The 24,569-nt window shown below is 41.1% G+C and overlaps 1 protein-coding gene across 7 annotated transcripts in view; it reads right to left on the bottom strand.

Annotated features, from left to right (window-relative positions):
• The window catches only part of SYNE2 (spectrin repeat containing nuclear envelope protein 2), a 317,663-nt gene that overhangs the window by 28,691 nt on the left and 264,403 nt on the right, over nucleotides 1-24,569 (bottom strand). For 4 of the 7 annotated variants that reach the window (XM_065941349.1, XM_065941346.1, XM_065941351.1 and 1 more), the window contains exons 93-99: nucleotides 23,622-23,716; nucleotides 22,167-22,404; nucleotides 17,800-17,994; nucleotides 15,497-15,622; nucleotides 11,133-11,288; nucleotides 8,654-8,812; nucleotides 7,810-7,976 (exon numbers count right to left, since the gene is read on the bottom strand). In XM_065941349.1, coding sequence (XP_065797421.1) covers nucleotides 7,810-7,976; nucleotides 8,654-8,812; nucleotides 11,133-11,288; nucleotides 15,497-15,622; nucleotides 17,800-17,994; nucleotides 22,167-22,404; nucleotides 23,622-23,716 — 1,136 coding nt within the window. The remainder of the gene's footprint in view (nucleotides 1-7,809; nucleotides 7,977-8,653; nucleotides 8,813-11,132; nucleotides 11,289-15,496; nucleotides 15,623-17,799; nucleotides 17,995-22,166; nucleotides 22,405-23,621; nucleotides 23,717-24,569) is intronic. The other 3 variants (XM_065941347.1, XM_065941350.1, XM_065941352.1) reach the window with 1 other exon arrangement.

Genomic DNA, 24,569 nt, shown 5'->3' with positions numbered 1-24,569 from the left:
CTTCCATTTTCCCCACAGCATAATCACTTCTCTTGCCCAGCTTGTCAAAGGCTGGCTGCAGACACCGCACGGCATGCTGACAGTGGAAAGAACCCATCCCCCGATGGCCGAGCACACACACTCCGCAGCCACCATCTCATCGGTCATTTCTATTGTAACGAACATGGGAGCGTGAGAAAGCGAGACACCCAGAGACAGCAGCCGCCCCTCCCGGATTCAGGGCGGATGATCGAAATGGCACTTACTGTTGATGAGAAAAAATCATTCCTTAGGTTGAGCGAAACCTCCAAGTTCCCGGCTGCACCTCCACCTCCCGGGGACGAGGCGGCCCCTCCCCCGCGCGGCGGCCTGTCCATTCACTGGTCCTGCATCTTGCCCAGGCCGCCCTCCCGCAGGCTCCCAGGGGCTTGCCTCGCGGCCAGCACAGGACGGTGCCCGGAGGCCAGCAAGAGACCTGCGACTCCGCTAACGGCAATTTTTAAACCTTAGTTTTCTCCCTTCCAGTAAACAAACATCTCCAGCCCTTGCCTGTCTCTCGCACACACAGTCTTTGTTCTGACGCTACAGGATTGCAATGCCAGGGAAGAAAGTCCCCGTGTTATCTATGGGTTATTTATGAAGTGCTATAAACCCAGGGAAGAAACATTTCGATTTGGGGCGCTGGAAAGGAGGATTTCTGTTCTCATCAAATTAAATGTCTCTGTTTCAGGTTTAAAAGCAACGGTGTAACCTGAAGCCCCCAGGTCCAACGGGAATGGCTTTCTCCTAAAGAAGAAATTGCCGCGGGAGATTTTCTGCCTTTCCTTTTCAGTCCTGTGCATCCTGGCTTAAAAGGGGCAGAGAATTTATTTAGTCCACTTCTTTGCTTTTTTGCACCAAAAAACCCCCACAAAAACCAAAAAACCCAAAACATCTCTTTTGTGGTACAAATGGAGTTCAAGATTTGCAGGAAGGAAGAAATTTTGCAGTTTTCTTTGCTATTTCCTCCTAATGTGAGGTTTACCATAATGTGAGGATTTGAAAATTCCTCCCCATCTCTATTCACGGTTCTTGACGTGATCCTGAGTGGCTCTGTTTAGTGGAGCACCATTGGTTTGTGTCCAAGCCCTTTTTAGGCTCAGTCTCAGGCTTATTTGGAGACTCTATGATATCAGTCATTTTTCATGGGTCCCTAAAGCCCAAGATTTAGTCATTATTTCATCCCCACTTGAACACAGCAAGTATATTCTAAACCAGTGAAATTAGGAGTACAGATTTGGAAATAGTTCCCTCAAATGCAGCATCTAACTTGTGTCCACATGCCTGGCTGTGCATGGTGACCTCCACTGCTCAGACACCGGACCGATCTGATGCTGGACACCAGGCTCCTGAGGCTCGCGGTCCCTGCGATGGCTGCTGTCTCCTTGGGGAAGATCTCCGGCCCTCAGAAAGGCATTTTTGCCGGCCCTGAGAGCAGCAGCCGCTAGCTCCAGAGGGGTAATGATGGGAAGGAAAAAGGAGACGGGGAGGCCGACGTCACATCTGGCTCTCCCTGTGCTAAAAACCTTTAAGTCTTTCCAGTCCCACTAAATCAGGCAACCTGCTAAGACCAGAGCAAGTCAGCTTTATGACTAGCAGCATTGTTTGGTCTTCCAGAGTAACCTTGAGAAAATACAGATAAAAGGAGGGCAATGAAACACGCAGGAGTTTAAAAAGGCACACATCTCCTTGCCCATTCTTCAGGGGATGGAAAAACAATCTTAACATGCAGTTGCCATGGTAATAACTGCTGAGGTTAAATGACAACCTTTTAATTGCTGCTAATATAAAACAGGTGGGCTTTTCACATTGGTAGGAAATTTATGCTTCATTAAAAAGTTTTTTCATGGACTTGATCTTGCTAATAGCAGGAGAGCTATCTAGTCTAATTACAAAGGGACCATAAGGTAGTGTGTCTGAGTGTATCCGTCCTTCATAACACTGGCCTAAGGATGCCAAGTCTATTAAATGATGCTACCGTCAAAGAAAGATTAGGAGAAAGGTAACAACAATTATGACATTTTTTTAAGGAAAAAAAAAAAAAAGTTCCAGTATTCTTTCTTCCATAATGAACATTTACCAAACAGAGATAAAAAGAAAATTAAAGCCACCAATGATCCCAACACCCAGTAGATACCAATGGAAATATTCTGGGGTATGTCTTTCCATTCAGCTGCCTCATCTCTTTTAGACATGCAAAGCTTTCACCAGATTATCCTCACAGGCTGCTAGAAAAGTCTTTAAAACTTTAAAGACTAATCTCATGTCTCCAAAGAGTTTCCACCAAGATGAACAACCAGACAGTGCTTCACTGAGGACACAGGGCCCCTACTTCAGGAGGCACAGAGAAGGTTCTGATTAATGAAAGGGGGATGGAGGTGCTGGGAAACAAAAGGAGGTGGATTTTTAAGGAGTTTATCTACTGGGATTTTGAAATCAAGGGTACACATAGGTGAGATTATGTGTTGAGCTGAAACTTTCTTTGGCATCGGTCCTGTTGACGGCCGAGAACCTTCTTTTCACAGTTTTAGTCTGTGCTGCTGAAGCAAGGCAATTCTGCATCCCTTGGTCCATTACCCAACATCCTGTGCCTAAACTGTTCTTTTTACTAGGTAACCCAGCTGACCCAAAACACGAATCACACATATTGGGGGTTCTGAAAAACAACTTTTGTAACTTAGCCATCTCTCCTGCATTCAGGTTTTGCTAGGTCAATTTTCAATGACATTATCGAAGAAAACGTGGGCAGAGGCATAGCCAATCTCTACAATTAAAAAAATTAACTCATTTAATCTGTCATTGAGTATAGTAGGATATAATTAATATGTCATCAAATCAGACTGGGTTCACACCATTCACCAAAAAATACGTAGTGCTTCAAATAAACTTTTTATGAAAGAAATTAATAACATATTTGATAAGAGTTTAGATGTCACAAATTTAAGAAGCCACCCAGGGGCCCATGAGGAATGCTAAAAGCTCCTGCAGCAATTCAGATGGAGAGTCAATTCTGTGAATTTTTGTGCCCACACCAGGGGCTTCCCTCACAATTTAGTCAGTAAAGAATCTGCCTGCAATGCTGGAGACCCAGGTTCGATTCCTGGGTCGGGAAGATTCCACTGGAGAAGGAAATGGCAACCCACTCCAGTATTCTTGCCTGGAGAATCCCATGGTCAGAGGAGCCTGGCAGGTTACAGTCCAGGGGGTCACAAGAGTTGGACACGACTTAGCCACTTAACCACCACCAGGGTCTATGTGACCTTATGTGAGGAAGTCGGCACTAAGACTGACTTAGGCATCCCAGCCCCCCTGATTATTTGGTTATTTCAGAAGATGTATCCTTTAGACTCTTTGCTTTAAGAATTTTACAGAAGCTGAAAAACACTATACATGCAGGGGAAAAACCGTGGTTTGGGTCAAAGCACCTTCCCCCCATCTCCCAGACCATACACTAATAATACACACATGTATATGGGCAGACCCATCACTGTCCTGGTGCTTTTTCATCCAAAATCTAACCCATGGTTCATCAACAAGGTGATACTCTACAGAGGCCACAAGGTTACCATAAGTGGCAAATCCACTCTGTGGCAACTCACCCGGCTGCTCGCTCCATCTGTGATCCCCAGACCTGAACCACTGGCAATACCTTGGCACTTGCTAGAAATATGCATTCTCGGCCCAGAGAATGCATATCCACATTCTCAGGAGCCCTCCAAGGATTCTGCTGCATGTTTAAATCTGAGAACCACTGCTCCAGAGAAAATGGTAAAGTCTATACTGAATTCCAGGTTTTAGAAAAATTCTGATAAAGCACCTTTAAAGGTCTCAAAGGAGCCAAGTGTTCCTCTGATGCATGGTGCAGGGGGATAGAAAGACCACGGCTCCGTCCTGCCTGAGGTAGAATCGCTTCTGCCCTTGGCTCAGTTATTGACCCTCTCTGAGCTATAGAGTCCTTCTCTGAAAGTTGGAGAATACTGACCATGTAGGGTTCTTGCAAGAATGAAATAAAATAATATATATAAGCCTGGCACTTAAAAAAAAAACAACAAAAAAACCCCACACCCTATCTACCCCACAATGGAGCCTACTACCTGAAATGACTAGTAAATTTAATGTGCACTGAACTAATCTTGTCCTTCATGTTTTGTCAGTTCTTTTGAAACTTACCTCTATTTTGTTGAGAATAACCCCAAAACAATAGGCCTTTTTCCAGCCTGATTTATTGAGGTTGTGGACTTCTTGAACCATCTCTAGCTTTGAAGTTAAAGGCTGTGATTAAAATTTTAAAGTCACAAAGCTGGGTGCTTGTGTATGGTCTCCCTCCAAATCTTATTTTTAACAAGAGACGCTGTCTCCTGCCACAGAAATGAAGTACTAGAACACATGAGCAGGACAGGAATGATTAAATGATGTCCAGAATTCTCTGGACAAATGAGGTTATTAATGGACCCTGCAGGATTGCAGGTTCTCCTCCGTGAGGTTTAATTTCTGCATCCTGTGCTTGCCTGCTTTCCTGATGGTGATGTGACGAGTGCCAGTGATCAGACCAGGAGCTATTCTATTAATACATGAGGTCAATTTATGGCAAGTTCAAGCTTGCTGCCTCAACCCACAGATTCACCTGAAGTGTCACGTCAACTAAGTTTCCGAGACTGTCAGTCATATGTCTCACCCTGGCCTTTGCTTTAAGGTAAAATAAGTTATTCCTTTCTAGTTCCTCAGTTTTGAATGGATTTCAACATGGTCTACTCATTTTGGTATAACAAATCAGAAGGGTCTGGGTTTGCAAAGAGGCAACACGACTGTCTGAGCTGAAATCCTGGTTGCCTCATGTGCTGACTATGCAATCGTGCCAAGTTACTTAATTTTAGTGCCTCAATTTCCTCATCTGTAAAATGGGATAATGACATCTACCTTTCAGAATTACAGTGATGATTATGTGAAATCAGACATAAAAGGCACATTGTGAAGAATATAGCCAGCAGCCAATATATTTGCTATTATTTCAACTCCTTATTTTGCTCCTTCTAGAAAGACCACTGAAATTTCACTGGCTGTTTTTCCTTCTTTCGTACCATGCAACTGGCTGAAGACAGACAATTAGAGAGGAGGGAGGAAAGCAAGCAGTCTGTTTAACTCTGAAGTGATAGAACCAAAGCATGCATGAGTGAGAATGCATAATCACTCTAGCCCTCAGGAAGCAGAATCGAGATCTTGCTCCTGAATGATCTAAGAACAGGTATGATGTCGTCATACCTTGGATTACTGCCAGGTGCCCAAGAAAACTTAGGAGATAAAGACAGTGATGATAAAGGCATGCCAGCCACAACCCAACAGAAATGATCACATTCTTATGTCCTGGAACATCCATTCATTTCAACAATTATCTGAAGCACTGTTCTAAGCACGGGAAATCAGACAAAGACACTGGTCTTGTGGAAGAAAGACCTCTCACTGTTAGACAAATGCAAGGGAATCCTCAAACACTCAAAAAACGTGCCACTTAAAGTCTTCTTAGGGAAAGACAATGCTAGTAACCATACAATAAATGCTCACTCCTAAGTGTTGGTCCTGTGACAAATTCATTCATTCACACAGCAGACTCTGATGTAATCAGTGCTGCTGCTGCTGCTGCTGCTGCTAAGTCGCTTCAGTCGTGCCCGACTCTGTGCGACCCCATAGATGGAAGTCCACCATGCTCCCCCGTCCCTGGGATTCTCCAGGCAAGAATACCGGAGTGGGTTGCCATTTCCTTCTCCGACACATGAAAGTGAAAATTGAAAGTGAAGTTGCTCAGTGGTGTCCAACTCCTAGCCACCCTGTGAACTGCAGCCTACCAGGTTTCTCCGTCCATGGGATTTTCCAGGCAAGAGTACTGGAGTGGGGTGCCATTGCCTTCTCCATAATCAGTGCTGTTAGGTCTATTTTGTAGACTGAGAAACTGAGAAAGGTTTCTAGAAGGTTAAATCACTACTCAAAAGTTTCCATGGTAGGTAGACGTCAGATAAAGTCAGGACTAACTCAAAATCTGTGATCTTACTTGAATTATCACCATGGATTAACATAGATTTCCCCCCCATTCCCCAACTGGTAGTAGAGAGATGTTAAATTTAGCCCAAGTTATGCTGCCAGCCAAATCACTCTAGTATTTATCTTCAACAGACCCTCAGCTGCTAAAAAACCATGAAAGACTCAGACTTTATTTAGGAGGCCAAGTCTTTAGTTGAGATTTAAGCTTGTCTAAGACTTAGCTTCAACCTAGCTCTCTAAAAGCTTCATCTCCTATACCTGAGCCAATGGAGCTTCCCATAATTTCCTGAACAGTTTCTATTCTGCCCTACCCTGTACCTTTTTGCTTATAACATACATTTCTCTCTCTCTGCCACCAGGAACACTCAAATCCCACCCCCTTAATCAAGACCATCTGGGAACACTGCTCTTTCATCAGGTTCTTCTCAATCCCCACCCCCACTCCAGGAAGATGAGATCTGAGTTCTCAGACCACTTGGTTTTACAGCTGCTGGCAAGTCTGCTCCCATTAACACTAACTGACTCATCTTATTGCACTTCCGGTCTGTAATTCTCACAGCACTTGGCCTGGTGCCTCTGCTCACTGAACCAGGTTCACTTAAGGTTTAGGGTAAACAATGGGGTAAAAGAAAAGGATTATTAAGAGTATTCTATTTTCCGTACTCCCCAGTGTTTCATTTTCTTACAGGATCCTCCTGTACAGTCCATGTTCTACATGTGGTCAAAATATGTGAGCGTTCTGTTGTGTAACAGATTTGCTCAGCCAGTGCGAACCAAGCTGCATGAATGACCCCAAAGCCAGGTGACTGTGTGCCAGGTTACAACTGAAAAACACTTTGGTTGGGGTCTCTGTTTGGACAGAGAAAACAGAAAACATTTAGAAGCTCTGGGTGATATCGTCATCATTATTTGTGAAGGGAGATCAAATGGTCAGTCTTGTTTCTGATAAGCACTGGATAGCCTTGATTTATAGTCATAGCTGTGCCTCCGGACTCCATGTCTTAGGACCAGATGCCCACTGGGGACCTATCACACCAGCACAAACCTGCAGAGAGGCCCTGCCTTGAATGAGCCCAGCTCCTCTGACGGTGGTGACTAGGGGGAGGGGAACCTTCAGGGACCCCCCGAGAAGCAGTCCCCAGAAAATCAGGCCAATGCCTTGACCTACGTGCCCTTGCCACACACAAGCATGAACAAGCAGGCATAACTTCATCTTAAGACTTCACACAAGTCTTAAGGTAGTGTTAGAATTTCTAAATAATACCTCCTCCTCAAGGACCAACTCTCATTTAAACCAAGTCTAAGTCATGTGAAATTTTAAGCCAAAGAAAAAAAAAAGGTGAGATAGACTTGGTTTATCTTCCTTCCTTCCGTGGTAGATCAGTTGGTAAAGAATCTGCCTGCAATGCAGGAGACCTGGGTTCAGTCCCTAGGTCAGAAGATCCCCTGAAGGAGGGCACAGTGGCCTACTCCACTATTCTTGCCTGGGAAATCTCATAGACAGAAGAGCCTGGCAGGCTACCGCCCAGGGGATCGCAAGAGTCAGACACGACTTCATGACTAAACCACCATGCTACAATGTAATCCTCCTATAATATCAAAGTAAGAATTTCCATTCATTTTTATCAAGCTCTACCTTCATCTGTAAGTTTAGAAAACTGCTGGGTTACCTTAGAGGAAGATGGGGCTTAGTTCTGAGATCTGTGAGGTAACGACTGTAGCCAGGGGGTAGGAACCCATTTTTAGGCCATCCCTTACCTTGAGCCAATGACATCAAAAAGATGTTGCCAACGGTCGTTGATTTTGTTGAGCTTGTCATCGATCTCAGCCGCTCTTGTCTTGTTGCTGGCCTTGATCAGCCGGTCGCCCATTTGCTTTAATTGTAACTTGTTTTCACTAAACAAATTTATTTCTTCCATGCAGTCCTGGCATAGGCACCAAAACAAAAGCTGGGATGACCACAGAAAATGCATTTCTTTGGCAGATACAAACACATAGTTGTGCCTCCTGAAATTTCTTAAAAAACAAAAACACTTCTCTCACCTGTTAAGGCAACCCCTCAGCGATCAGCTAAAATGTGCATATGTAACACATAAGGCAGTATTTACTTTCTTAATTCAAAAGCCCTGGTTTCCCTCACAGAGTTATTCTAATGCACTTGAGAGCTGAGGACTACTGGGTATAATTAAATTAGTCTAACATATGAGCAAGAGTTTTCCTGAGGTTTAACTGAGTGGCATTTGGGGTGACTGCGATGAGAAGGTCCTTTCTTCCTTTCCTTATGGGAATCGGCGACCACTTCACAATCGCGAGCCCCACTGCTGTTGGTCTTTCTCCTTTGGCCAGGGGATCATCTTAACAATACAGTTAGAGAAACCATAAGCCCCCTGGGGTGTGAACTAGGGCTTAAGAAGCCGTGCGTGAGCCCCTTTTTCTTCCTAACAAAGAGAAAGCAACCCCCTAGTACACAGCACCTTGCCCACCAAGGACAGCCCACCTTTCTCATCTCATTGGAAATGTGCCTACGGCATACAGTTTTGAGTCTGGGAGTGAGGAAGGCAGAGAAGACCATGGTGGTACCCCTCTGGGGACTCCTGCTCACCTTCTGGAGCTTTTCAATCATTTCTTCAATACTAATATCTGCTGTCTGGAGAACTTTGTTTTCCATCTGCACCAGCCATGCACACAACTCTTTGTTTTTTTCGTTGAACACCATCCACGAATTGAGTCTATCTTCTATCTCCTGTTTGCGTATAGCCACCTGGAAATGACAACGCATTTAGCAGCTGAGTATAGGCAGGAAGGAAAGAGTTTCTCTTCCTCCCCACCCCCCATCAAAAAGGACTATGGATTCCATTCATTTAAATCAGTGATCCTAAGAACTTAAATTATTATGATTTTGCCTTTTAAAGACCTAGGGTTTGATGTCAACAGAAGTTTTACACCTTTGACAAATGCCTTAAAAAGCGACAGTAACAAAAGATTGTACCTGAAGTGTAACTGACCAAAAGGATTCAGCTTTATCCAAAACAGTTAATATAATGCAGTAATCTATTATTGCTGCTGCTAAGTTGCTTCAGTCGTGTCTGACTCTGTGCAACCCGCCAGGCTTCCTCTGTCCATGAGATTCTCCTGGCAAGAATACTGGAGTGGGTTGCTATGCCCTTCAATTTATTATTACCGCATTTTATTAAAAATTAGAAATAGGAAGTTTAGATGAATGTATTTTAAGCATCACCTAAATTTCTTCTGTTCTTTATTCTTTAAGTATACATTTATTTACTGCTTGCTACATGTTACTTTTTTGTTTTATGATCCAAATCCTTTCTTTTTAAAAAACAATCAAGTCTTTATTCTTACTTAAGGCCAATGTCCCACCTGTTTAATTTAAAAACTATCATCTCGGTCACAATATAAATCTTATGAATATAGTACAAATGGACCACAAAAATTCACATCACTTAAATGTTTGAGTGATATATTTCAAAGACAAAGCAAAATTTAAAACATGCATATCATTCATTTAATCCACCTTCCTAACATGCACCATTGCTCTGGATGGAAATCATGGAAATGGAATCAAATACTGGTCTGCAATGAGCAGGCTGACCCCCAAATACCCAACTCTCTGTTATGCAGAAGTAACCCCTAAGCTGACATCAGCAAAGGATCTTCCTCCTTCCAGGGTTCAAATTTATTACTTAAATAAATATAAATTTAAAATGCAAATTAGCCTCTTTAAATGTACAAAAGTATTCCCAGGTCTTAGAAATCTTCAGAATCCTAGAGATAAAAAGGGTAACCTAAACATTTTTTTGGTTAATTTTTAACATCCCACTTTACAAATGCGGAAACCAAAGTTGAACTCCTAGAGATTTTTCAGCTATGCACAAAACAAAAAAACCCTCTGCTCTTTTCAGAGTGAAGCAAAAATAGACAATGCTTCTACATCCACCCAACCAAATGTGTTGAGAGAGCTGAAAAAACTATCACTAAAAAACCAAGTTTTGTATTTCTGTTTTTTCACAGCATCTATTCATCTCAGCTTTTAAAAATCCTGACATTTTGTATAGCTCATTCTGATTGGATTCCTGATGGTAACAATTAGGAACATCTGGGCCCCAGTCTTCACTTCTTCCTTAGCTTTTAGGATACCTTTCACATATTTGCAATTTTCTGTTATATAAACTTTGAATAAAAATTCTAAACGGACTATTCTAAAATTCTAAAAGGACAGGTATATCATGAATATTAAAGACTAAAATAAAGAAGGAAAAACATTTTTATTTTATTAAAATACACTCAGAAGTGTCTGAATTTTCAACTTGTACATCTCTTAATTCACAAAAATTAGATTAAGGATTTAAGTTTTCTTAGAATTAAATGTTCTTAAAACAAAGATCTATTTGAACCCTTCAATTCCAACCTGATCCTGTCATCTGCTTACACCTTGTAATACCTTAACTGCAATCCAATTCTCAATGAGTATAAGTGATTCACTGAGATACTAAGTGGAGCAGCTGACCATTTCTTTCAGAGAGTTTTAAAAGCCAGCTACTTGAAATAAAACACTGGATTGCATGTGAATGCAGGGTGCTCAGATAAAATGCCCTGGAGCCTGGCACCAGTACTACTCCTGCTGTCTGCTGGGCCCAGAACAGATACTGCAGAGACGCTGATCTAAGGCCAGCCCGGACCTCTTTGCTGAAGTTCTGCTTCTCAGACAAGGACTGGTACTTGTCATTTCCACCCGACTCAGAGCAGAGTGCACACAGCTGCTCAAAACCGCAATCCTCCCCTCTCCCCGCTCCCCGCTCTGAAGGTGGTTTCTTTTTTTTTTTTTTTTTGGTAAAAAAAGGCTCATTAGGAGTGTGCAAAGTTCCAGCACTGAGTGCTGGAGAAACAAAAGGTCAGATCTGTTAAACCTTGTTGCTGCCTTCTCAAGGAACAGCGCCAGCCCCGGCTGCAACTGAAAAGGGCCTCCCGGTTCAATGAAATTAAGCTCCTTTCTATTTTGTCTGGCCTTCCGAGACATTTCAATAAACTTCAGAGGAGCCGAGCCCTGCAGTTAACTGACTTACTCTTAAGCAGAGGTCCTCCCATTGTCTGTGCAAATGCTCTATTTGCTCCTTCAAAACCATCACGTCGTCCACCAGAACGTGCTGGGTTAGGTCGGTCTTCATTGTGTGAAGTTCTTTCAAGTTCTGAGTCCAGTTAGCTAAAGACTGCTCTAGTTCCTGCATTTAAACACAAGAAAGAAAGGGGGGGAAAAAAGAAAGAAAGAAAACTCTTCAACTCAAGCTGCTGTTGTTTCCAAACCTGTAGAGGCTAATCCTTTGATTGGACCCTGGGGGAGGGGAGGCCAGGAAAGGGGGCGGGACCTTCTGAATGAGAAACAGCCCAGGGCCAGCCTCTGCGGTTGTGGCTGGCCAATTCCTCAGCACCTATTTTCTCAAAGCAGAACTCTTTTCTACCTTTATTTTCACTTCCTCAGGTATTTCAGACTTTTCTATACTTAGCTCTACGTTAAAGTCAAGTAGGTCTTTACCTTTATTTAGGGGAAAGTAAAGTATTTTTGGAGGTGAGAACAATCTCTCTCACCTACATACACTTAATTCTGAAACTGTGTTACAGAATGTTGTCTAAAATGTAATTTCCCTATTTTTAAAAACACCTTAAGAAATGCATTGTTGCTACCTGGCAATCATATAATGGCAGCTTCTGTTAAGCGAATCATTTTGGTTAACTTTCAAAAAGAATAAATACAATTGAAGGGGGGAAAAATTGTTTCTTAATGATTGCCAGAGATGGGTTAGCAGAAAATTTCCTCTGACTCTGGAAACAATTTTTTCTTTTTAAATGAAGTATTGGTCAAATTAAAACATTTTTGAATTCTAGGACTTAATCAAGATAATTACTTTCACGAGAGAGAAGGTAAAATGAAACAGCCCAAACACTCAAGAGACCTCCAGATTCTGAGTGGGCTTCCCGTATTCTGCATTTTGGCACATTTGAAGGGTTCTCTATTCACACCTGTCTATTGAAATCTGAAAGAAGAGTATTTCATTTACATCAGTGATCTGTCTGAGGGGTGGCAACAATAATAATGGATTAATTCTGATTGATTTTCAGAGTTCTAAAAGCTACACTGGCATGATTTTGTAACTTGCCAACAGGACTTACATTGAACAAAATGGTTCAAAGGGTTCTTTTTAAAGGTTGCGTGGAGATTTAAGAAATAACATCTTTTTCAGAGGAGTAACCATCACTTTAAATTTCCGTTTCCTACTTCAAGCTTCACGACTCTAGTAAGGTGGATGAGAGCAGGTTCTGCAGTGAAATTCCAACTATTCATATGCAATGTGATGGGAAACTTGACTACAGAAAGTGGTGTACTGCACGGGCTTTGACTGAACTCTAACACAGCACAGCAGCATTTAAGCCTTCCTGTGGACTCAATTATTGTTGGGATTGTCAAGTCTTATTTCCCTACACTACCATCTGGGTAAAAAGAGGATCAAAAAATGAGCGTGTGTGTGTTTGTGTGTGTGTGTATGTATGTATGTATTGGTCTGTATATACATAGCGTATCTTTGGAAGAAAATATAACAAATTTGTAACACTGCTTCAGTGGAGAGAAACTGATGGGAAAGAAGTTTTCATGTATACCTTTTCAAATCCTGAACCATATGACCACATTACTTATTCTAAAAATATTTAATGAAGAGGTACAAGCCTCCAGTTATAAAATAAATAAGCCACAGAGAGGTAATATATAGCATAAGAAACATGGTCAATAATATTGTAATAATATTGTATGAGGACTGATGATTACTACACTTATCATGGTGATCATGTCATGGTGATACATTTCATAATGTATGCAAATGTCAAATCACTGTGTAGTACACCTGAAACTAGCATATTATATATTAACTATATTTCAATAAACATTATTTAAAAAATAAAACTATCCCATGGATTCAATCATTTGACAAGTTTTGTGAACATAGATGCCCACTATAAGGATAATAATTTTCATAAGTTTATAATTAGCATATAAAATATGATTGACAGCAGGACAAGAGGCCAACAGAAGATGAGATGGTTGGATGGCATCAGTGACACAATGGACATGAATGTGAGGAAACTGGGAGACAGGGAAGGACAGGGAAGCCTGGCGTGCTGCAGTCCATGGGGTCGCAAAGAGTAAGACACGACTGAGTGACTGAACTGAACCAAACATGGGCTTGTGGTTCATGTTTTGCACAGGTTTCTAGACTTGATGGGAGGAAAATCTATGTGTCAACTCAGAGGGACTCCAAGTCCTCTTGTCTGTTACTTGAAGTCTAGATCCAAACTTAAAGCTATAGAAATGATAAAAACTTTGAAAATCAGGGATAGACAGGAACCTTCTTAACCTAATAAAGGCATCTACTAAAATATGACCAGCAAAAATTATACTTCATGGTGAAATAAAAACATTCACTTTAAAATCAGGACTCTTAAAAAAATAAAATAAAATAAAATTAGGACTGACACACAGGAGCCAACTATCAATGCTTCTACAATACTGCTCTGGAGGTACTAACCAATGTAGACAGAACAGAGTATAAGAATTAAAATGACCAAAGAAGTCATTATTCACCAATGGTAACTGTGTTCATAGACCTCCAAAAGAATTGACACAATTATCAGAATTAATAAAAGAGTTTAACAAGACAGTTAAATATAGTATCAATGCTGAAAAGTCAATCACATTTCTAGGCATCAGTATAAACAAAAAATATAATTAGAAAAAGTATTTTCAATAGTTTTAAAAGTAACACATCAAGAAATAAATCTAACAAAAGATGTACAATACTACATAAAGAAAGTTATAAAACACTCAGCATGACTAAAAGGAGAAATATGCCATATTTGAAAATAGGAGTACTCAATGTCAAAAAGATGTTAAATTCCTCCAAATTACTCTCTAAATTCAATACAGCTCCACTGTAACTCTTACCAGGATTCCCATTAGTTTGACAAACTGCTTCTAAAAGATGTGAGAGACCAAAGAACCAAGGACACTGACACTCACGTGTGAGAATGAGGGATGGATACACCACATCTGAAATGAAGATCTATTCAAATAAAACACAGTACTCAAGATAATTTGGTATAAATGCTAAGATAGGCAGACCAGTGAAACAGAGCAGAGAACCAGGAATTAAACCATGCATATATGGAAACCTGATATTGGACACTGGACTAATCAGTAAATGGACTACAGGATAATGGGCATCTATAGGAACAAAGCAAAAATCAGTGCTTCAGTGAATAAAGATACTCTGTAAGTTTAAAAGTAAAATTTGAAAACTTTAAGAAGGAAATGTAGAAGTATATCTTTATGACTTAAGTACAGAGTAATGGTACTGCTTACATAAAGTTTAAAAACAAAAGTAATACTTCTACATTCCACCAAGATCTACATGCACATGTAGTAAAATGATAAAGAAATGCATAAGAATGGTAAAACACCATATTTAGGACTGTGGATAACACTGAGGATGGGGAATACCTTGGAGATCATACAGGGCATTTGAATTATATTTGTAATATTTTATTTTTCTGCTGGCTGATGGTTTCATGGCAGTTTGTCATATTATTTGTTATTATTTGTTATTATTTGTTAAAAATTTTCTTGCATGTTAGAAATTTTTACAATGAAGAAAAAAGGTTCAGGCAGGAGGACACTAATTTCCAGTACAGCTTGAAGTAGGACACTACTCAATTCTTCCTAATTATTTTCAATTAGATCCCTGAAATCACTAAAGGAAGGAAAAAGAAATTAAACTATATTCCATTAGGCTATGTATGTCTTTCCAACATCAAATCTGCAGAAAGGAAAGAGGAGAGAGTTCCTAACCTGGAAACTTAACTGGTCCAAATTCCTATTGGTGAGTTTGCCTTGTCCTCTGCAAAGCCCTGACATACCCAGGAATTTTTGCTAGTGTAGTATCCATTGGGCAGAATATAGCTTGGAAAATATTACAGAAACATTGTATTTGAGCAAAACCCCCAACTACTGTCCTCTTAAAAAAATGAATTCTTCAGTCAAACTTTAATTTCAAACACAAGGCCATTTGATAAAGGAAGAGCTTTCAATGTAATCTCAGAGGCTACATCTTATATTACAGAGGAGAAACAGAAGGACGATTTAAGGGCAAAATCCCCCAAAAGAAGAATTTCTGAAAAATCTTTCTAGCCTTCACACACAAATCTCAAAAAGCATGGATTTTAGTTGTTTCAGCAACCAGCATGGTGTATTACAGAGAAGGTAGAAAAAATATTTCCAAGTGGACCTGAAAACTTGTTTCACACAGACAATGAAAGACAAACACTTCAACTTCTCAGAAAACAGCTGAGTGATTATCTTGAACGCTACTTCAGATCTCAATACCTTAATCAGTTCTTTTTCTCTGTGGAGCTCCTCGTGAAGTTCTGGAAGAGGCTCTTTACTTTGTGCCTTTAAAACGTGCAGCCTGTTTTTCAACTCCTTGATTTTCTTTTCACACTGGTCCCAGGTCTATTTGAAAACAGTGTTAAAATTGGTAAGTACTTTTCTGTTTAAGAATGAATTGTAGGAAAAGGATAATTAATTTAATCCATGTAATTGCTCAATTAAATGTGTCTTTGTAAATCAGGCAGACACCCAGGTCCTTGTCTTAGCCAACAAAGCAGCTGGGATGACAGGATGTTCAACGCCTCTCTGCAGTGTTATGTGTGGCTCATCTCAACCAGTGGGTTACTTTTTGCTTGGAAATACTTCTTCCTCCCTCCCCATATCTCTGATCTAGCTAACTTGTTTCTATTTTAATTTTGGAAAAGTTCACATTTCAAAGGCTATTGGAAAGACTAGTTTTTAACATTTCCAGTCTTGGCCATACACTCTGCTAGCACTGAAAAGCAGAAGCACTCAACCACTTTTCTTCTCTTCTTTTCTAATGCCGTCCTTTGCTCTCTCCCCGCTTCTAGACACAGTTTGGCTTTAGTGACCCTTTCACAGTCAAGTTTCATTCTATTTCTCACCACTGTTCTGACTGCCACCTCCTGCTTGGAGTATAAAGCTTTTTCAACTTCACTATCTCACTCTAATTACAAGAAGCTTAGGAGACAGACAGGGCAAGTGTTAGTATCGCATTTAAAATGGGAAAACTGAAGCTCAGAGAAAACTGACTGGTCCAAGTGCATACAGTTAGAAGTAGGATGAATTGACAGAGTAGCGCTGACATGCATACACTACCGTGGATAAAACAGGTAACTAGCAGGAAGCTTCTGTGTAGCGCAGGGAGCTCAGCACAGTGCTCTGGGATGACGGAGCAGGGTGGGAGGGAAGCGCGAGGAAGGGGATATAGGCATACACACAGCTGATTCACATGGCTGACAGCAGAAACTAACACAACACTGGGAACAAATTATACTCCAATTTAAAAAAAAGTGAGTCGATCTAAGGCTAAAGTTTCCTTTGTGGATGCCTTTCTTTCATAATAGATCTTTCCTTAAACCTTACATTACTGAACAAATAGTTGCCTGTATTTTTTTTTTCAATTCTGCCTTTATTTTCAAGGGAGATTATAATTCATTAGGATAAATTTCTATTCCTGATATTACTAAAATTACTCTCCTGAAGTTACTAAAGGGAGACTAACACAGACTCAAACACTATACTATCTTCAGTGCTGATAACTTAAATATCCTTGGGTTGGCCCAACTGTATGCTAACCCTCACTTAAGGAGAAGCCACTTAAACTAGTAACATCAACTCTCTGGAACATAACCAAGAAGAAAGTGAAGGGGGAAACAAAACTGTGAGTCCTTTTCACTTCCACCAAACCATCACTTGCATTTATAAACATGCACATGCTCAACAAAGGTCTGGGAGTTAACGAATTTCACGTAGTCTGTACACCAATAAAATTCAGATACTTTATTTACAGGAGAGATGTCCAGGCCCTAACTCAGCACATATTTATTCTTTATTCAGAAAAAATATCTCTGACAAGCTTGGTTATCTGGTTTTGATACACACACAACAGATTAGAGAAAAGAGTGGGCTATAAGGAGTAAGTATTCTCAGAGAAATAAAAAGTAAAAATAGACAGCTTAACATTAAATAGAAAGAAAGAAAAACCATACAAACCACATAAGAACTGAAAAAGCACAACAGCGCAGGAGTTAAGTTCAAAGCAGCTCAGAGTTCTTAAGAGCAACTTGGGATTTTTTAATACAAAAAAAAATTAAGGCTTTTTCTAATAATCACTTAAAAGAAAACATGTTGCTTTTTAGAGGTATAATCATAAATTATCTGGGAAATTCAATTATATGGAAAAGTGGATTCTTTGAAGGTAGCAGAAAGCTGAAGCATCACTATATTTTCATATACTAGACTCAAAGACAGACTACATGTGGAACGTTAGCTTTGGTTACTCAACTTCCGTTGAACATAAGTTAGTTTCCTATTTCATGAAGGTAAATATAAAATAGCACCTCAAGTATTTAGATATTAACATTAAGCTTTTCCAGTGTTATATTATTATTATAGGTAATTAGCATGACTTGTGGATCAGCAGGACCCGACCTAAGGTCCCTTGGAAGACCCACAACATGGTGATTTCCTAAAATCATTGCCATCTTTGCAGAGCAAACAAAAATTCTATGTACTACATTTAAATACCATGAAAGGAAAAGAAAATGTTGAGTTACCTCTGCAGTGCTCTGGAACTGTTTAATCATTTCTCCGAGCTGGCGTTTTGTGTCCTTCCAGTTGTTCTGAAGCTGGCTGATTCTCTTGTTAACTGACTCTTTAGTTTCCAGGTTAGCTGTGTTCAGTAACTTTCCCCCAGCTTCCAAGGTTAATGCATAGGTAGTCTGCCACCTCTGGAAATGAATTTCTTTATTCTTAAAAAAAAAAGAAAAAAAAAAAGTAATTTCCTTAAGCCTTTGATGTGATCAAAATATGACTCTTTGCATGTGTTTGTGTTATTTCCTTCAGAGCCTCTCTTAAATGTTAAACTAGATATAAATTAAACAAACCTGGTTAGAATACACACACACACTCATTCACATCAAAGGCTGATATTTTAATTGAGTAGACAGCATACCACCAAATGATGTGTTCTTAAAATAATTTCCAAGCACTGTTAAAAGGTGTTTAGTATACCGATTAGAAGTGTATAAAATACACTTCACAGAATAAAAGTCTACAAGACAAATGAATTCAAGAGTATTAAGAAAATGACTGGAGTATTAGATCTGATACTAAGAGCAAAAACCTATTACCATTATGGTATAGTCAGCTTACTCCTAACCCACATGAGTAGAATGTGTACATTATGCTACAGAATACATTACCGTATGTAAAAAAGAGAGCAAGTGAGAATTTGCCGTGTAACACAGGGAGCTCAACCAGCATTCTGTGACAACCTAGAGTGATGCAATAGGGTGGAAGATGGGAGGGGGTTTAAGAAGGAGAGGACATACGTGTACCTGCGACTGATTCATGGCGATATGTTGCAGAGGCCAACACAATATAAAGAAATTGTCTTCCAATAATTGTATTTTATTCTCTACTTCTCAATATTATACAACTATAATGTTTGATAATTACTAGTTACTCAAAATAAATAAATGATTTTTTTTTTTAAAAGGGAGAGAACAAATAAAAAAGGTACTTTAGCACTTAAACACTTTATACACATCAGTGTTCGCCCTAATGGGATAGCTTTTAAAAATTCTCTTTGGATATCATATAGATTTTCCTTTAAAAGGGACTGAAACCAAGTATTTATATTACAAAAATGAAGTAAAAACTTTACAACTGATTCATATTTCCAAAGCACTTGGTTTCAGAAGAAAAAAATGGCTTTTATTTCTGTTGTAATTAAGACTTCCTTTATTTTCAAATTTCTCAAGGGAGACATAAAATAGGCATTTTCAAAATGGAAACTGATATTAAAAAAAAAATCAATTGAGCATTTATTTACAAAGATAGTTTCAACAATACTTAGGATAGCCCAAATGCAAAAAAGAGGTAATTCCCTGGTGGTCCAGTGGTTGGGATTCCAAGCTCTCACTGCCCAGGGCCTGGGTTCAACTCCTGGTTGAGAAACGAAGATCCCAGAAGCCATATGACCGAAAAATCAAAACAAACAAACAAAACACCCCATGAAAACCAAATGCAAAAAAAATTGCAATTCAAGGAACACTACCCCTCCACACTTGTCCTTCTAATATTCAGTATTGCTGACATAGCCACTGCCATAGGCATCTTTTAGCCATTTCAGATTGAACTCATCAAAAGATGTGCTTCTCATCCAGTCTCCCCTGACTGGTCAGCAGCACACTATTCACCAAGATTCCTCAACCTCCAAACCTAGAGTCACCTGGATTTAGATTTTTATTTACCTGCCATATCCAAACCATAAGCACATCCTGTAAACTTCATCGACAAACAGCCTTGTTATCTTCACTTTGATCACCCTTTTCTTCTTCATCCTAACAACTAACCAAGACCACTGAAACAGCCTAGTCAGTTACGGCAGACTGTATTTTCCACAGAATGGCCACAACAATATTACTAGCCTCACATGCTGTTCTAGAACCTTGCCCTTCCCCATCAACTGGTGGTACCTCTACCCCATCCTCTTGAACCCCTGTGGGCACTTGTGATAGCCTTGATTAACAGAGGATGGCTGTTAATTCACCAGAAGTGCCTGGTGTCCAAGGCAAGGTCTAAAAAGTGGTGTAGCTTCTCCCTGGCTCTCCTTCCCCTGGGACATGCACCTTTGAAGCCATGAGCCAGATGTAGGGAGCCCGGCTACTGGAAGCCACCACGTGTAGAGTCTGCAGGCAATGAAGCCCAAGGAGCCCCAGCTGCTCCACATCCTGGCTGTCTGAGCTGAAGTTCAGATCAGTTCAGTTCAGTCGCTCAGTCATGTCCAATACTCTTTGCGACCCCATGAACTGCAGCACGCCAGGCCTCCCTGTCCATCACCAACTCCCAGAGTCTACCCAAACCCATGTCCATTGAGTCGGTGATGCCATCCAACCATCTCATCCTCAGTCATCCCCTTCTCCTCCTGCCCTCAATGCTTCCCAGCATCAGGGTCTTTTCCAATGAGGCAGCTCTTTGCATCAGGTGGCCAAAGTACTGGAGTTTCTGCTTCAGCATCAGTCCTTCCAATGAACACCCAGGACTGATCTCCTTTAGGATGGACTGGTTGGATCTCCTTGCAGTCCAAGGGACTCTTCCAACACCAGAGCTGAAGTACTAGACATGAAAGTGAGGGAGCCTTCCGACGAGCCCAGCCTTAGCCGCCATCTGACTCAAGCTGCCTGAGAGACCCCTGCCAAGATTCGCCTAACAGCCCTGACAACCTCCAGAACTGTGTAAGAGAATAAGAACTCTTCGCTGTGATGCTGCAATAAACAGAGGTAATACACTGAGATTCCTGCTTCTGTGACCCCACCCCTACCTGCAATCCATCCCCCTCAGAGCAGCCAGAGGACCTTTAAAAATACGAATCATATCATGTGGCCTCCTCTTGCAGTTTCAACAGCTTCCTATTACATCCAGACTGTTACGCAGCTGTCACGCCTCTCTCAAAAAATGCTCCTCCATGACTACCTCTCAAGTTCATTTTCTATCACTGCTGCCTACTGGCTACACCCATCATATGAGCCTTCTTTCTTCCTCTTTTTTGCTAAGATTGTTGCCATCTTAGGGACTCAGGAAAGTTGCTCCCTCTGTCTGAACTGCTTCCTACCCCAACCCTCAACTCTTTGCACAGTTGGCTCCTTCTTATCACTAAGGTTCCAGTTTAAATGTCGCCTCCCCAGAGATTACCCAATCTAAAGCAGCCACTTAGTTCATCATCGGCCCTATTTTAATGACCCACATATGTCATGTTGCAGTCTGATAGTTTCTTTATTTTTCAATTTGTCCGATTTTCTCCACCAATCAGACAAACTAGTATTTTCTTGTTTATTGATTTGTCTGATTGCCACATGAGAGCAGAGGTCTTCTAACAGTCCACACAATATAACCAGCATTTAGAACAGTAACCGGCACAAAGCAGGTACTCAATTAATATTTGACACCTAGATAAACAAATGAGGCAAGCACAGGACTTCCGAAGAGTGCTGGTTTGTTTTGTTTAACTGTCCCTCTAATGTGACGCATGATTCGCTAGCTCAATGGAACATGCCCTGGGAATCGCCAACTAATTGTTCTAAGTCCTACGTTCATCAAGCAACTTTTAGATTAGAAATGTTGCTGTCTAAATGAATTTGCCCTTCAAGAGTAAGCAAGAATCTGGGACTTCCCAGATGGTCTGTGGCTAAGACTCTGCACTCCCAATACAGGGGGCCTGGGTTTGATCCCTGGTCAGGGAACTAGATCTCTCCTGTTGCAACTAAGAATTTGCAGGCTGCAACTAAAGATCTCGAGTACAACTAAGACCTGGTATAGCCAAATAAATAATTTTTTTTTTAAAAAAACAAGTAAGCAGGAGTCCTGCTATAAACTACTACTGTGGTAATAATTTATATATTTGTCAGTGCCTTAAAGGTCTGTCAGGCTTCCCCAGTGACTCAATGGTAAAGAGTCTGCTTGCAATGCAGGAGATACAGGAGACAAGGGTTCAATCCCTGGGTCAGGAAGATCCCCTGGAGAAGGGAATGGCTACCCACTCCAGCATTCTTGCCTAGAGAATTTCATGGACAGAGGAGCCTGGTGGGCTACAGTCCGTAGGGTTGCAAAGAGTTGGACACAACTGAAGCACAAGGCTGTAAAGGTCTGTCACCCCAAACTTCTGCACTCCCCCTGCCCATCCCCTGTCCACCTCAGTGCCCACAGTCCAGGAGAGCCTCGCTATTTCTGGATGAATGGATAAGATTGGGTTTCTGACCCCACAAGGCTGAGACACGGCTGAGTCAGGTCCCCATGACCAACTGGCCTCCCCACTGCAGACAGCACACTGGAGCATCAGAGAAAACACAAACCCTGAAGCGAACAGACATCTTCCAAATAAAGGCACGCTGTGGTTCCCACACTGCTGCTGGGTACACACTACCTTCAGCTCATGGATCAGGCTTCTCGTTTGGTGGAGGCTGTGGCAGTCCTGGCTCTTCACTGCGGACAGCAGGTGGCTGGTGTCGGCGAGGAAGCGGAGCAGGTCCCCCTCGGAGGTGGTGAAGGACCGCCACTGCCTCACCAGCTCATCGATGTTGCCCTTCCTCTGCCGAAGGCCCTGGGCCGCGCTCTGCCACTGCTCTTTGAGCCTCGTGAACTTCCAAACAAATTCCGGTCTTGGGGAAAATACATGGTTAGAGAATTCTGACATCCATGTGTAGAAAAAATAACTACCAACGTGTAATAGGAACTCAGATTTGCCATTTTTACCTAGAAAGACTATTTTAGATCTGAGCACCATTCAACTTAAACATGATGGGGAATTTGGGGCTGGAGCAGGGGTGGTGTGTGTGTTGGTGAAAGGTGTTGAGCAGAAGAGAATTGCACATGGCCTGGTTTTTGCTGACATGCATGACCTCAAACAAGCTATTTTGACACAGATTATGCCAAGTGCTTTACGGAAAACTAAACATGGGGTCAATGGCAAACAGAGGAACAGGTAGGTCCCTTGTAACATTGTTGATTACTTGAGGGTTGTACACTTCATAATTTCAGCAATAAAGAACATGCTTTCTGCAACTACTCAACTATTTCATTCCCAGATAAATAATACCCTTCATGTGAGAAATAGGGCCTTTTATTTATTATGGGAAAAATCATGCTTTGCTGTACTAATCAGATCAAAAGTAGTTAATCATCTTGAAACTGGCTTGAATTTATTACTTCAGAGCTAGGAAGAAATGGGGTTTGTATTTCTTAGTTATGCCAAAAGAAGATTGAGAAGCATATGGGAATGACGGGGAGGAAACGAATGCCTGTGGAGACGTGTGGAAAAGTCATTCCGGAGGCCAGGCCCACTCTGGGCTCTTGTTGGCAGGCACTGACGGTGTGAGCAGGTGCAGCGAGTGCCACCGGGCTGGCTGAGGGGCTCTGCTCAGCCCGACTGGAACTGCCCAGAGACCCCGCCCCACGTGCACGGCATAGAAAGAAGTCTCTTCTTTCACAACTGTGACATAGCCACCTGCTGGGAACAGCAGTACTTTGAAATGTATTTTTTAATAGCAAAATATCATGAGGCTGAAGGCAGAGAGGAAAACATACTATAAAAGAACCCTTTGGAATAAAAAAGTTAGTTAAGTGGACTTGGCAGACACACGTTTGCAAATCATCTGATCTGCTAAGCCCACCCTTCTACCACAGGGAAAAGGGTCCCTGATGTTTTTATGGCCATGAAGCAAGACTTTGTCCTAATATACAGCCAGAAGACTGGCCCCATAGCGCTCTTCAATCACATGGCCACAGGCACTGATGTTAAGATTCATGTGGTGGAAGGTCCGTCCGGTTGCATTGCCTTCCACATTCTCACAGCCATCACGAATCCTGGAGAGCTTACCTTTTCTCTATTTCTGCTGTGTCCAGGAGGTGTAAGCATTGGGTGACATAAGAATCGGCAATTATCTGGTTTATAGAAACTTCAGCTTCTAACATCTGTACGTGAATTAAAATGTAAAATATTAGTGAAAACTGTTTTCATGAATTTCCTGATAAAGTCTACAGAGGATATGTGAGATAATTTATTTTCAAATGATCTGAGCCTAAATGCAAAAAAGGCTTAATCATTGCACCTATGAATACAATCTTAGAAGCAAATAGGTGTAATAATAACTACATCTAAGACCCATTTATTGGGCATTTTCGATTTGAGTTGTTGTTGTGTTCAGTCGTTCATTCAGGCCCGACTCTCTGAAACCCCATGGACTGTAGCCTGCCAGGCCCCTTTGTCCATGGGATTCTCCAGACATGAGTATTGTAGTGGGCTGCCATTTCCTTCAATTTGAGAGGCACTGAGTAAAACATGCATCGTCTCACTTCTTCTTCACGTTAGGACTCAAGTAAATGCTATTAGATCCATTTGAAAAGGAAGAAACTAAACTGTTCAGGAACTAACTCAAAGTTTTCATTTTCAGATTTCATTTTCAGTGGATGACCTTAATGTAACAATGCAGACTTCAATCAGTTACATTAAAAAGTTATAGTAAACTATAATCTAATCCTAACACTAATCATGCGTAGTTTGGAAATGCAGGATCTGCCTATAGAAGAATTTTCAAGCATACAGCAGTGCAAGTATGGAGAAACTCCTCTGCAAAATTATTTACGTTACAATTATAATTATACCAGGTGCCTCAATACTTTATAGAACTATGCAGTGAAAATACAAAGAGAAGTTGAAGTATTTTAACACACTCTTGGTAAAGTGGTACCATGTTCACGTTCTAAGAAACCAACGCTATGCCAGAAGTTCCATCTACTGCAGAAAAATCTAGGAATTTAGTCATTA

This window comes from Muntiacus reevesi, chromosome 7 (assembly GCF_963930625.1).
Source record: "Muntiacus reevesi chromosome 7, mMunRee1.1, whole genome shotgun sequence".
Classification (NCBI taxonomy): Eukaryota; Metazoa; Chordata; class Mammalia; order Artiodactyla; family Cervidae; genus Muntiacus; species Muntiacus reevesi.
This window is presented reverse-complemented; position numbering and strand designations above follow the sequence as displayed.